General features: G+C 39.9%; 1 protein-coding gene and 1 non-coding gene across 22 annotated transcripts in view; one reads left to right on the top strand and one right to left on the bottom strand.

The window, feature by feature from the left end:
- LOC144302702 (uncharacterized) overlaps window positions 1-14,822 on the top strand; it is a 79,293-nt gene that overhangs the window by 14,684 nt on the left and 49,787 nt on the right. For 5 of the 21 annotated variants that reach the window (XR_013369728.1, XR_013369729.1, XR_013369719.1 and 2 more), the window contains 3 exons: window positions 4,856-5,275; window positions 8,267-8,354; window positions 14,243-14,770. The exons of 3 other annotated variants lie outside the window; for them this stretch is intronic. Coding sequence is in view for 2 of the 18 variants with exons in the window: in XM_077880318.1 (XP_077736444.1) it covers window positions 14,719-14,770 (52 nt within the window). In the remaining 16 variants the exon portion in view is untranslated. Of the gene's footprint in view, window positions 1-4,855; window positions 5,276-8,266; window positions 8,355-9,899; window positions 13,923-14,242; window positions 14,771-14,822 lie in introns of those variants that run through there. 13 more of the 21 variants (XR_013369711.1, XR_013369723.1, XM_077880318.1 and 10 more) reach the window with 9 other exon arrangements.
- LOC144302774 (U6 spliceosomal RNA) lies at window positions 8,926-9,035 on the bottom strand. The gene has a single exon (XR_013369830.1). It is a non-coding gene; the product is annotated as a U6 spliceosomal RNA (small nuclear RNA).

Below are 14,822 nucleotides of genomic sequence, written 5' to 3' on the forward strand. Positions count from 1 at the left end.
TTTTATTTATTTATTTGACAGAGAGAGAGAGAGAGAGAGCGAGCACAAGCAAGGAGGAATGGCAGGCAGAGGGAGAGAGAGAGGCACTCTCCTAGCCCAGGACCCTGGGATCACGCCCGGAGCTGAAGGCAGACGCTTAACCAATTGAGCCACCAAGATGCCCTTAGACTCCACTTCTTAAAGGGAGCAATATCAAAAAAAATTGTGGACATATTTTTTTAAACCATCACTTAAATTATCTTTACTTCTAACCTCTCTGAGTTTTTCTTCTCAGTGAACTTTAAAGAAATAGAATATATTCTTTTGTATCTGGCTTCTTTCACTCAGAATTACATTTGTGGGATTTCTTTTTGAGCTTAGCAGCATGCTATTTATTTTAATTTCTGGATAGCAGTCCAATATATCACAGTTGATATATTATTCATGGACAGGGGTTGATTTCAGTTTGGAGCTATTACAAATAATATTGCATAAATATTCTGGACATAACTTTTGGTACATATATGCCCACATTTCTGATGGATATGTATTTTAGAGTGAACTGCTGGGTCATAGAGCATGCATATATGCAATTTTGGTAAATGATGCCAGAGAGTTTTCTAAAGAAGTTGTATCAATTTACATTCCCAGCAGCAGTGTATGAGAGTTCCATTTACTCTACATTTTTGTTAGCACTAGGTATTATCAGTCTTTTTTATTTTAGCTATTCTAGTAAATGTATAACAGCATCTTGTTTAGGTTTAATTTGTATTTTTCTGTTTTCTAATGAGATTGAACTCCTTTACTTTTCATTGACCATTTGGATAACTTTTCTTATAAATTGTCTCGAGTATTTTGCTTATTTTTTCTATTGAGTTATCTTATTTCTTATTGATTTATGGGAATTCTTTATAAATTTTCATTTCATGAGTTACAAATATCTTTTCCCACCTTTATACCCTGCTTTTTTCATTCTCTTAATGGTATCTTTTAATGAAGTTTTTTATTTTTAAAATTTTATTTATTTATTCATGAGAGACAGAGAGAGAGGCAGAGAAATAGGCAGAGGGAGAAGGAGGCTCCCTGTGGGAACTCAATGTGGGACTCAATCCCAGGACTCTGGGATCATGACCTGAGCCAAAGGCAGATGCTCAACTACTGAGCCACCCAGGCGCCTGAGATTTTTGACTTTACTATAATTCAATTCATTAATCTTTTCCTTTGTTAGCGGTTTTTTAGAACTGTTTAATCTTTCTAATATGAAGACATGAGTCTATATTATCTTCATTAAGTTGTAATGTTTTATCTTCTACAGATAGATCCTCAATCCATTTGGCATTAATTGTTGTGTAAGGTGAAGTAGAAGTCATTTAATTTTTTAAAAACACTCAAATAACCAATTGAGTCAGCATTGAAAGACGGCCTTTCCCCACTACTCTGCAGTACCACCTGAAACACTCCACAAATCCATGTGATTGTCAGTCTGTTCCTAGACTCTGTTCATTTCATTCATTTGTCTATCCCCACATCAACACTGTTTTCTATTTTAAAAAATATCTTGATATGTCTTGGATTTATTCAAATTCTTCCATTTTCCTTATTATTTAAGATTTTTGCCTATTCTTGACCCTTTGCATTTTCTTTATTGATTTTGGATTGGATAGGATTTTCATCTTGTCCATTTCCATAGAAAAATCTACTTGGATTTCAACTTGGATTGTATTGAATATTTAGGTCAATTTAGGGGAGGATCAATTTTATTCATATGGAGATTTTCACTTACTTAGGTTTCTTTTATTTATCTCAACAATTTTTTAGAATTTTCTGGTAGAGGTCTTGTGCATCTTTTGTTAAATTTATTCCGGCAATTGATATTTTTAATACTATTATGAAAATATTATTTTTAATTATTTGTTTATATATAAAAATACTATTGATTTTTTAAAATATTGACTTGGTATCCAGTAACTTTGCTAAATTAAATGAGTAATTCTAAAAGTTTATATTTATAGTCTGTGAATTGTCTACAACCACATGTCATGTGCAAATAATGACAGTTTCATTTTTCTTTTCTAAGCTCATACTTTCTTGTCTTGCATTGCTATGACTTCCGGTACAATGTTCTATTGAAGGGATGGTAGCACATATCCTTGTTCTATTTCCAAACTCAGGATTTAAAATCTGTCCTTACTCGTTTATACTTACCTTCAAATTTAGATATTTAATCCTAAGAAGGGCTGTTTTTAAAAAAATATGTAAAGTAAGAGATGGGGATTCCTCTCAATTTTTTCGACATATTGATATTTTTTCCCAGTATCGTTTTCTAAATAATATATTCTTTTAATGTTGTTTTGGTTTGTAACTTTGATTATAGACTAGATTAAAGAATGATGATCACTTATATTAGTGTGAGAGTGATAGATTTGGTGAGAAATGGCCAGGTTCTGAATGTTTTTTGAAAGGCCCTTTTCTAATTTAAATGTCCATACAACCTACAGATACAAAAAAGAGTGCGCATACTCAGCGTGGCATAAAAGTGATGATGTTTTGTAATTGTTTTGCTTGACCTGTGAGTACATCATTCTTATCATAGATAGTCTTTACAAGGAAGGGCAGCTGTTCACTATAAATCTTGACATCAAAGGTCAAGGCAATGATGGATCACCTTTTGACACTACTATATGAAGTTGCTCGTGTGGTATATGGCCTGTTGGAAAAGAATAGCAGAGGAAAGGGTAATCTCTCAATGCTGAGTCAATTGGTTGTCTGAATGCAGGAATGCAGATAACTGCACAGCCCACTTCCTCACTTAATTCATATACATTATATGATTACTGTTTATTGTCTCTCTCCCCAAACTGCAATCTGTGCCCGACAGGGGCAAGGATATTTTTGTGTGTTCACTGACATCCCAACAAGGAAGCAGATGAATGCCTGACTTATTGTGGTGCTCAGTATATATCTGCTGTATGAATGTATCAGCTTAATTAGTGAGGAAATGGCATTATCATTCTTGTTAAGATTCAGGGCCTACCCAGTCTCTCCAGGACAGTCTCCAGTAGTGGGACATACAGTCCCTGCTTCCACAGTATACCTTCTGAGAACTACTCCCATGCTGTCCTTTCTCCTGACTGGAGGAAGCAGACCTAGTTTTCTTAGGAGCTGACAGGCGGTTGGAACCACTCCATACCTTCTTTGCCATCTGTAAGTGTGAAATCCTGCTTGGAATGAGAAAAAAACTTCACTCTTTTCTGGTTGGGAGCCCCACTTCCTTTTGGGATCCCTTTGGGACAAGGCAGATTGGAAGGTAGAGTTAAAGCTTGGTTAGGTTTTACCTGTGCTAACCAGTCTATGTTCCCTGAATTAATGCCTACTATTTAAAGGAAGAAGAACCCACGTTTAACTCCACCCCTGAAATTAGAAAGTTAGTCCTTAATTGGGGAAATACAATCAGGTAATGATTCAGAAATAGTTCTCACAATTTATTGAGAAGATTTAACGCAGTGGAGTATAACAGCTTTATTTTTTCCAATTACCATTTTAATCTATGCTCTGATAAGTCCTCCATTTCCTGTTTCTTAGCAGCACCTTCAGCTGATTCCATAACTTTCTTGTCACTTTTGCTAATTAAGAGTCCAGTTCAATTTCAAAGTCTATTAAAGCTCACCCATTCTCCTCCCTGCAGCTCGGGCCTGAGCAGGACCTCTAAATGGGGAAGGCAGAGGAGATGAGAGGCACACATCCTGCTGTCTCCTTTTCTAGGGCTCCATCTTCTGGGGTAGTAGGAGGCTGGAAGAAGAGATGGTGTAGGCGGGGTCACATTATATATCTGGCCATATGTATGTGGCAGGAAGATGTCCCTGGCCAAGCTTTGTTTTGATCTGGTTTTGCTTGGTGCTGGTTGCCCTTGCTGATGGGGTGTTGTTGTATAGAAAACACAAGATTTCTTTGAGGGTGGTGTCAAATTTTGTCTGATTCCCTCCCCACCTCACCCTTGATACCGAGGATCCCTCAGGGAGAGATAGTTGTGTGTCTTTGGCCTGGCCAGTGGTCCCTATCTTCACCCTCCTCTCCCAGTGGCTATATCACCTCAACTGGTCCAGTGGCTGCTCTGGCAACCCTATAACTCCTCCTTCTGCTACAATGTCTATACTTCTCTGCATGGTGGCATCAAAACTATCTTAACCTCTGAGAGTCCTGGGGGACTGAGCTGAGGCTGTCCCAACTATCATTTTCTTACATGGCATGATGCATTATAGTTCCTTCTCATTCTGATATGTGGCCCAAACTGGACAGTTTAGAGGGTCAGAGCTGCAGGGAAGCAAGTGGTCAAGCATATCAACACCTTCTGGTGTCTGAAATTCCCACTGTTAGAGTTAAGACTTTAGGTTAAAATAACATGTAAAGCCATTATTAAAATGCAAGTATGTCCCAAGAGAAGTCATGACTATTGGCACACCTGCATAGAAGGGTATCAGAAAAGCTCATTCTGAAAGGATGAGAATTTCTTCAATAAGTCTTGTATATGAAATGTGAAAGGGAACTAGCTTATCTATTTCCTACTATATTATACTCATTTTTAAAATCCCTGTTTTATTTAACCATCCTGGCATCAACTTCAAGTTCACATCATTGTTCTCACCTCACAATAATCTGCAAAGGGCACACAGTTAGTAGGTGGCCGGGGCAAGGTGGGAGTATTCTTGTTCAATATATTTGCTATCCTTTGTTGGGGATGGGTTAAATGCCCCTGCCCTGCTGGTGTTAGACTTGGCGTATGACTAGTTTGGTCAGTACAATATGAATGGAGGAGATGAGAGCAGGAACTTAAAAAGCCAGCATATGATTTCATTGTATCTCCTCCTTCTTCCACAAGGTCAGTTTCCCAGAGAGAGGCTGCTTCTTCAGCCTAGGTCTTGAGATAAAGAACTCAAGAAATGCAACAGAACTGCAGCTGACCTACAAATGATATGTAGACTGAGAGAAATAAACCTTTGTTATTGCAAGCCACCAACGTTCTGGATTTGTTTGTTGCTTCGCCACAACTTAGCCTGAGCTGATTACTACAGTGACTAAAAGAGGACCTGACTTCAAAGGCCATGCTTTGTCTCTCATAGCACACCACCTCCCAGCAGGAAGGACACAGAGCCTTAGCCACCACAGATGTGCAACAGGCAGCACCTCCTCATCCCTCCTTCACCTCCTTCTGCAAATGCCCATCGGAAGCTTGGGAAAGTTCCAGGAAGGTGCAGCCCCATCCATCCCCAGAGGAGCCCTGCCTAGGCAGGAATGCAATGTAAGCACAGAGCAGATCTGATTCCCCAGTTTCATACTGGCCTCCCCCTTTCTTGGAGGCACTAAAGTGGGGGATGAAAGGACAAGTGACAGCGAGGAGTTCCATGCTGCCCTTCCAGATGCTCTCTGGCTCAGGTAGCAGAACCTGGTACAATCTGGTGGACAGACAAGCACTGACTGGTGTGATGTACCAGCTTTCTGGTCCCAGCTTTCGCTTCACCCTGGGGGTAACTGGAAAGTCCTTCTTCCTATATTGGATGTGGACACTCTTCTGTAGGAAAGGGGAAGGTACAAGGGCCTCTCATTCAAAACAAATAGGTAGTCTAATGAAAACCAGGCTGGGCAAAATGAGGCAAAATGAAATTTTGTTATTTAGATCGACTAATTACATTGGGCTAGTGGGGAGAACCAAACAGATAAACAAACAAACCAACCTGTGTATGGAGGTCGGCTCATCCAAAAAGTGGTCTGACGCTTTTGGTCCCCCCTTAAACAGCTGCGGTATTTTTCTTCCAGAAATTTAAACTGAGGAAATGATGGTTAACAATTTTCTCAACAGACTGAGTCCACTGTTACACTGTGACCATGGTTTCCATTTTTGGGCAAAAGGAGATCTGTGTGGTCAATTTGCAGCCCACCAGCTTCATCATTTGTTTTGCTTTTAAACGATCTTTGAGCTACTACGTAATCTCCTCCAAGTGACTAATCATACAGAGGAGCTGATTGGCACTTGAGTTTATTGGGTCTCTTCCTTTTCCTGGAATTCAGAGCACCAAAAAATACCATTTTTACAGTGTATTCTTTTGAGATACCCACAAGACAGGCATTTTGAAGGAAACTTAATACTGATTTATGAACAATTTTAAAAATGCAAGAAGATACCAAAATTCCAGTTGTTCCACAATATGTATATTTGCTCCTGACATATTTACCAGTGGAGCTTTCCCTCTTTGCATGCTTCCTTGTCTCACATTTGAGGAAGCAAAAACATCTGCTTAGTTCTGGTGCTCTCAAGATCCCTGATGGCTACAGCAGACTCGGCCACTTGACCACTCCAATGGTCCGACTTTTGTTTCAGTTTTTCATCTTACTTCTCCACAGTAATAATACCAGCTTTTGAAAAAGCCTTCCCTGCTCCTACAGTGCTTTCATACGCATTGCTTAATCCAGCCCTTCCAGTTCCTGAGTGGGTTGAACAGAATTTTATTAGGAGCTCCTGTACATAGCAGGTCTTATACAACTTTCACCATCGTATTGTGTGGAAAAGGGAGGTTAGGGGGTACGTCACTTTGGTGTAATTTTGGGTCATGTGCTCTTTTGTCTATTGAAAAGGTACAGAGAATGAGAAAGACAGACGAGAAGGAGAAATTGGATAAGAAGAAGCAAGGAAGGAAGATGTATCAGGGTTTTAAAATAACAGATAAATTGGACAGCCCGGGTGGCTCAGCAGTCTAGCGCCGCCTTCAGCCCAGAGTGTGATCCTGGAGACCCGGGATCGAGTCCCCATCAGGCTCCCTGCATGAGGCTTGCTTCTCCCTCTGCCTGTGTCTCTGCCTCTCTCTGTCTCTCTGTGTCTCTCATGAATAAATAAATAGAATCTTTAAAAAAATAAAATAACAGGTAAAGCACCTAACCAACTGGAAATTTCAGTTGGCTGGATTAAGTGCCCGATTTACCTGTTATTTTAACACCCTGACACATCTTCCTTCCTTGCTTCTTCTTATCCAGTTTCTCCTTCTCGTCTTTCTTTCTTTCTTTCTTTCTTTCTTTCTTTCTTTCTTTCTTTCTTTCTTTCTTTCTTGTCCATCAAGCAGATATAGTGGTTTTCTTTTCTGATCCACAAGAAGCCCTGAGAAGGCCTGGGCTCCTCGTAGCGGCACTCACTTCAATATTTGCTGCCTGAGGTGATTATGAAGGGTGATTTACGATGCCATCTCCTGGATGGAGGAGTTCTTGTATTTTTTTATGTATGAGTCCCATTCACCTGTTCTTGTCACAAAGTAACTGGTAACAAAACTTTCCAACAATCTAATTTTCTCCTCCCTAGACAACTTCAAATAGCATTAGGGATTATATTTTTCCACTGAATTGATTGAATTCATGAGTTGCCTTGGTATGGCATGGAAACATGCATATTACATTATAATTTAGGGGACTAATAGTTTTCCCAAACCGAGTGCAGACAGACCCTTGCCCACTGCTTGGCACAGTAACCTATGACCAAGTCTCACTGTTGTTTTCTTCCTCCCTCATAGATTCCTGATTCTCTTTACCTTTTTTTAGGTAGGAGACTGTGCTTGGGAATCTCTAGAAAGTCTCACCCATGCCCTTCTTTGACATCAGCTTTGACATTTAATTGTGTGCTGTCTTTCCTATTGTTTCTTGTCTTTTCCTCAAGCATATATGGTTTAGCTCATTGACTCAACTGAAAACTCCTCAAGGATAGTGTTGTGGACTGAATTGTGCCCCTCAAAACTCATATGCTTAAACCTTTAAAATGGGACTGTATTTGGAAAGAGGGCCTTTAAAAGAGGTAATGAAGTTAAAATGAAGCTGTTAGGTTGGGCTTTCCTCCAATCTGTGTCCTTATGAGAAGAGGAGATTCGGACAAGGAAAATAAAATAAAAGGTTGTTTCGATGAACAACCTCGAAAAAGGGCTGCGTGGGGACATGACAAAAAGGCCAAGGAGAGAGGCCTCAGAGGAAACTAAACCTGCCGACACCTTGGTCTTCCAGACTTCTAGAACTGTGGGGAAAATAGATTGCTGTTGCTTAAGCCACCTAGCCGGTGGCATTTTGTTATGGAGGCCCCAGCAAACTATGGATAGTGACCTCTCGTCTGACATACCTGTGTCATTGTGCCACACAAAATACTCCGCACACAATTTAGGTAGCATTTCAAAATGCTAGTTGTATTTATTTTGGTTTTTATTCTTTATGTGTTTTTTAAAAATCCATCCATGAAACATATTTAATATAATTTTCTTCATAGGCAGTTATTTTGGCTTGTCGGCAAATGGCTCTCTATCTTTATTAACAAAGACTTAATCATCTGTTTGAAAAGATAATATAAGCCCAAGGTAAGTATTTAAACAGTATGAAAGATTATATGGTGAAAGGTAAATCTCCCTCACATCTCAGTCTCTCAATTCTCTTCCCCAGAGGCAGCCATTATTACCAGTGTGCTGTCTGTCTTTCAGATAAATCTTTGCCTAAAAACTCATGTGCACATATGTGTGTATAAAATATACACATCTATATTATAGATATGTAGCATATGTACTTATGCAAAGACATGCTTTAAGAAAATCTCCCTATATACAGATATATGTATAAATATGCAGGTATAAATATATATCCTCCTCTGACTTTCTTTTTTGTTTTGTTTTCATCAAATGATGGTATAATGCACATGTTTCTACTGTTTCTTTACAGTCAGATGTTTATTTAAAAATAAAAATATGGAATGTGGGAAGCTCAGGTGGCTCAGCGGTTTAGCACCACCTTCAGCCCAGGGTGTGATCCTGGAGACCTGGGATCAAGTCCCACATCGGGCTCCCTGCATGGAGCCTGCTTCTCCCTCTGCCTGTGTCTCTGCCTCTCTCTCTCCGTGTCTCTCATGAATCAATCAATCAATCAATCAATCTTTAAAAAAATGTGGAATGTTTCACAAATTTGTATGTCATCCTTGCTCAGGAGCCATTCTAATCTTCTTTGTATCGTTCCAATTTTAGCATATGTGATGCTGAAGTGAGCATCACATGGGTCTACTTTTTTTTCCCCTTAAGATTGATTGATTGATTGATTGATTGATTGATTTATGAGACATTGAGGACATGAGTGGGGAGGGGGAGGAGCAGAGGGAGAGCGAGTGAGAGAGAGAATCTCCAGCTGGAGCCCAATGGGGGGCTCAATCTCACAACTCTGAGATCATAACCTAAGTCAAAACCAAGAGTCTGACACAACTGACTGAATCCCACTCCAGGAACCCACACATGTCTCTGTTTTTTAAAGAAAATTAACTTAGCAATAAATCTTGGGAATTGCTGCATATGGACATACAAATCCATCTCATTCCTTGTAACTTACTTTGTTGCATTTATTTTAAATACATTGTCCTCCCTTGTTTCTCCCACCCTAACCAACACACTTTCACACAGATATCCTCATGGAGCAGAAATAGGAAATATAATTGTAAAGAGACTCATCTTGCTGTCGTTTCCTGATAGTTATATTTGAGTGAAGGGTTTAAGCAGGCACTAAAGCCATAGACATTAAACAGAAGGGTGGGCTTTAAACAGGTGATGAGGCTAGCCCCAGGTGTTTCTAGTCAGTACAAGAATTTCAGATACTACTAGCAACCATATTTATAGCCCAGGTTCCCTCTGACTATTGTGCCATTAACATTGCACCAAGAAATAATAATAATTTTAAAAAGAACATACATAAATCCAACACACTAGAAAACCAACATGTTTTTTCCTGTTTCCCATTAGCACTTGTTCATCTGTATACATACTCCGATAGTTTTAATTACAAATCAGAGCAATTATGTATTCTGCTCCTGCCTCTTAAAATGAATCATAAACACTGCTGTTTGCTACTATGTTTACATGATAATAATAATTTTATATGGTTGCATAATAGTCCATCCAGTTGATGTATTGTTTCCTCTAATTTAAGAAAAGGGGAAACTGTATTATCTGGAACTATAATTAAATAAAACCTAAAAGAGCATCAATCTGACACATATTAATAGTAAACATAAGTGTTATTGAGCTACAAGGCAATTGACCATAAAATAGAGAATAGCTCACATAAATTAGAATTAATATTCTTTGAAATCAAAACTTCCTTGGGGAAAAGTGTAAAGAAGGAAACTGTTCAGGTGCCCTCCTAAAAAGGAATAGATCTTTCTACTTTTTTAAGGGTTGGTTTCAGGAAATGAGCCTGCAAATTCTTTTTTCCCTTAGTGCAGCAGGACCTCTACTTGCACAGAGGTGGAGGGAGTAACTTAGTATGCCTTAACCAGGTTAGGTTAAATCAGAATGATTTCCTAACAACTACCCATAAAGTATGAGTAACCAACGGCCTTCTTTAATTAATTAACTTAATTAACAGGTATTTATCAAGTACCAGTTATATGCCGGATGTGAGATATGTAGGAAAGAAGAGAATCTCTACTCCTCTAATGTTAGTCTAGACAAGGTATAGAACAACAATCGAAGAAATGATGAAATAATTACAAGTTTTAGAAAGTGCTAAAAAAAGAACAAACAGGGCACTATCACAGATAGAGAGGAAGGTGGAGCATCCTTTGGATAGGTGACGAGAGAGGGCTTCTCTGCAGAAGTCACATGGACACTGAAACTTGAAGGAGAGTCAGCCACACAAGGAGCAGGGGGAAAGAGGGAGCAGAGAGGGCAAAGACTCTAAGGCATGGTCGCACTTGGTATGCTAACTCAGCCAGTGGGACTTGGTGCACCGTCACGAATCATGCCCAGGACCCCATGGCCTGAGCTTAGATTTCATTCTAAGAACAACTGGAAAATAGGTATGAACTTTAAGTGGGTGAATGGCATAATTCACACCATGTTTTGAAAAGAACTTTTGGCCGCTGTGTAGAAACTCGATTGCAAGGGGGTCAGAAATGGAAGGAGAGAAAGGAAATAGGAGATTATTGGTGTTCTCTCCACGAGAGGTGATGGTGGCTGGAACCTCAGCTAAAATGATGGAGAAGAATGAAGGAGAAGGATGACGCCATTGATGACACCAGGGTTTGGGGGAAGCACCAAATTTAGAAGTGGAAAGCAGGAGTCAAGAGTCCTCTTTGGATATTTAAGTGGGAGATGCCTTATGAGGCATCCAAGTGGAGTTGTCAGCGAGGCATGAGTCTGAGGTCAATTTAGGAGTTGTCAGCAGCCTGATGATTGTTTAAAGTCAGAAGTCTAGATGAGACTCTGAAGGAGGGTGTGCAGTTGGCAAAGAGAAGGGGCCCAGGACTGAACCTGTAACCTTCCTCCATGTCTAATAATGTTGGGAAGCTAATCCCCCACCTGGTGGAACTTCAAGCTCTCTGGAGACTCATAATGTGTTCATAATCAACGGACCCCTCACTGGTCAGGGAAATTCTCCAGGGAAATATTTTTCTTTCAGATCTTTTAGTTTCCTTTCTGCAATCTCTTCTAGCTCCAGTACCCCCCAGACCTTAGGAACTCTCCTACGAGGAAAAGGCAGGCAGGGCAAGTGAGGGTGAGTTTTCCCATGTAGACTTGCCTTGAAGGGTTGTACACTAGCACGTCTGCACAGCTGCCAGAGTATTTTGGCATTTGTTTCTCTGTTTTCATGGATGTAAGTAACTATTGTGGGTTTTTCCTGTGAGCCAGAACCCCGAAAGCTCTTACCTCCATGCCTACTAGGAGCTCTTGGGTTAGGATGCAGGCTCTATAATAAGCCTGTAACGTAAGGAGTGGGAAGGTGGCTTTGAAAGTGGGAAGGTGGCTTTGAAAGTCCCGATTTACAAATAAGGACTCACCCACTAACCCTCAGGAAATGAAAAGTGTTTCAAGTTTCATTTACCAACCACTCAACTTCTTTGATCAAGGGGAGCCCATTAACCTTTATTTAGTCCAAGAGATGACTGACTCACTTTGGCTCCTAAGAAAAGACCAATCCAATGTTTAAAATCTATCATTGGGGAAAAATAATGGAGACTATTTCCAGGCCCTGAAGCATGAGAAATCCCCTACTTGCCCCTGGCCTGAAGAATTGGTAGATTCTGTTATCCAGGGTCACCTTCAGTTTGAGACACTGATTCTGTAGAAGCTCTGAGTCTGCTGTGTTGTGAATGACCATAAAAAAGAGGCAAGGGGCCCTATAAATTAGAGACATGGGTTGTGTATTGGCATATGGAAACCCAAATCCTACATAAAAGACATCCTCCCTGTGGCTGAATAACAATAGATTGACGTGTGCCGAATAATTGATAAAGCTTGCTCTTCCATAAAGACTGGTTTTAAAAATGAGAACCAGAGGATGTGATGAATTCAGTGAGAAAGACACTGTTTAATCTTTTCTGAGAAACGTCTGATGAGACAAATACACATTGTTTTCTGATTCTATCCCTTCTCTGCCTGACATTTTACACCTGATTTATGGGAAGAGGTGTCTCAGGGCCTGTTTGTGATTTCAGTGAATTCAGGCACATACTCTTCCTTCTAGAATGTCAAGATTCATAGATCTTTGGGGCCAGCAGGAGCTTTAGAGATAATTCAGTGCATCTCTCTTAGTTTCTGAAAACAAAACTGGAATGATAAGGGGCTTGACCAAAATTACTCAGTGATTAGAGGTGGGCCCAGTCTCCAGGGCTCATGACAGACAACATGCTTTTCTTGCCCTTTGAACTCAAGCTTGGGGAGAACTGCTCCTGATATGACATGGGTAGGATTTTATTTTCCTTGTTAATTATGCATTTTATACAAGTTTGAATATTACCCTTTTAAATTTTTTGGAACTTAAGAAAAAGAAAAAAAAAATCCTGCATGTGATCACTCTTAGCATTTTAATGGGTGTCTTCCCAGGTTTTTTCCCCCTCTGTATATTTTTAAATAATAATTATTTATTTATTTTTTAATTTTTATTTATTTATGATAGTCACACAGAGAGAGAGAGGCAGAGACATAGGCAGAGGGAGAAGCAGGCTCCATGCACCTGGAGCCCGATGTGGGATTCGATCCCGGGTCTCCAGGATCGCGCACTGGGCCAAAGGCAGGCGCTAAACCGCTGTGCCACCCAGGGATCCCTTAAATAATTATTATTTAGTATATACATTGTTTTCTTTTCTTTGGTTGCTATAGTGTAATCATTTCTAATGGACACATTATATTCAGGCAAATGGATGTGCTACAATCCATTGAATGTTTCTATGGATGTTGAACATTTAGGATCATTCCACTTTTTGCTACTGTATGTGACATATTATACGATATACAAACATCTTATGGCAGATAGCTTTTCTGATAGATTATTCCCTTAACATGGAACTCCAGAAGTAGAATTGGAAAGCTATGGATGTTGCTACTTAAATAACAGGGTTAGCCCAATTAACTCTTGCTTTATGACATCAAGCACTATTATTAAAAATATTGGCTAAATTCCTCATTTCAGTAGATGTGATTTCTGAATGCATTGCCTAGTTATGTCCTTTGTCCATTTACTTACCAGTGTTAGGTTTTTATTGATTTTTTTTATCAGCGTTGGAATATGAGAAGGCAGTAAGTCTTTGCCTGTCACATTGAGCAATAATTCCCTCCAGTCCATGTTTTACTGCATATTTTGAAATAGAGAGTAGAAGCTGGGTTAATAAATATATCGTCTCCTGCTGCGTCTTCTCTATTTAAAAGGTGCTCAGAAGGTGGGGCAGAGGGACTGAAGAGGTGGGGAGGGAAAGAGGAGAATTCTAAGGCAAGGAATCTTGGATTCTAAGAAACGTCAGGCAATCTGGTTATCGCGTTTAAACAGATCGCATGGGTTGTTCAATGCGAAAAGCAGAAATGCGTTGATCACATTTCAGGCCCTGTGAAGCTGAAAAGGTCAAGCAGTCCCCTGGTACGCAATGAAAAACAAATTCTACTTATCCACCCAGAGAGGTAGGTTTCAATGAAAAGCCACACAGAGTGGCTGAGTAGTTTTTAAATATATTCCACTTGTTAATGGGAAGTGAAAATACTCATTAGTGACCCTTAAATCCTTGGTGCATCAGCACTGTCCATAGAAAGCAAACATATACCACCCGGCTTACACTGAAAGGAGAAAAAAAGACTCACATTATTCCCCCCCGCCTTTTGTGGTCAGATATGCTTTTCATGTTTTAAAAAACATATCAAAAAATGATATCATCCCTTTGTCCCTCTGGGTCTGTTGCCACATTTGTAAACTTTAATATTTTTCTGGTTAATATTTTATAAAGCAGACAGGCTCATAAAATGCAAGCTGTCAGGAGCCTTCAAGATAACATCAACCCTCCTCTAGTCACCTAAACTGGAAGCTTAAGCCACATGGCTGGAAATAAAAAGAATTCTAATTTCCCAAGATAGTTGGATCTATTCTGATTTACAAGAGAAAGAAAGAAAGAAAGAAAGAAAGAAAGAAAGAAAGAAAGAAAGAAAGAAAGAAGAAAGAAAGAAAGAAAGAAAGAAAGAAAGAAAGAAAGAAAGAAAGAAAGAAAGAAGCATGCAAACTATCTCCCCTACTGGAATAAAGCTGCTTGAGGTCAGGGACCCAGAATGGACATGTCAAAGTGTCCCCAGGACCCAGGGCAGCACGAGGAGACAGCTCTGAACATGTTCGAACGGCAAATAAACAAGCGCTGCCCTGGAGGGTGGATCCCTCCGGTGTGTGTTCCTGGTCCGCTCTCCACCCTCTACCGGCTTCTCTACCCCGTAGGCTGACCTGCACAGGCCACATCAATGAACTCCCTGCATCGCTGGCTTTCCAGGTGAGTCACCTGGTGAATCCCAGAAGCAATCTTGGGGGGGGGGGTGGAGCAG

The sequence above is a fragment of the Canis aureus genome, chromosome 31 (assembly GCF_053574225.1).
Source record: "Canis aureus isolate CA01 chromosome 31, VMU_Caureus_v.1.0, whole genome shotgun sequence".
Lineage (NCBI taxonomy): Eukaryota > Metazoa > Chordata > Mammalia > Carnivora > Canidae > Canis > Canis aureus.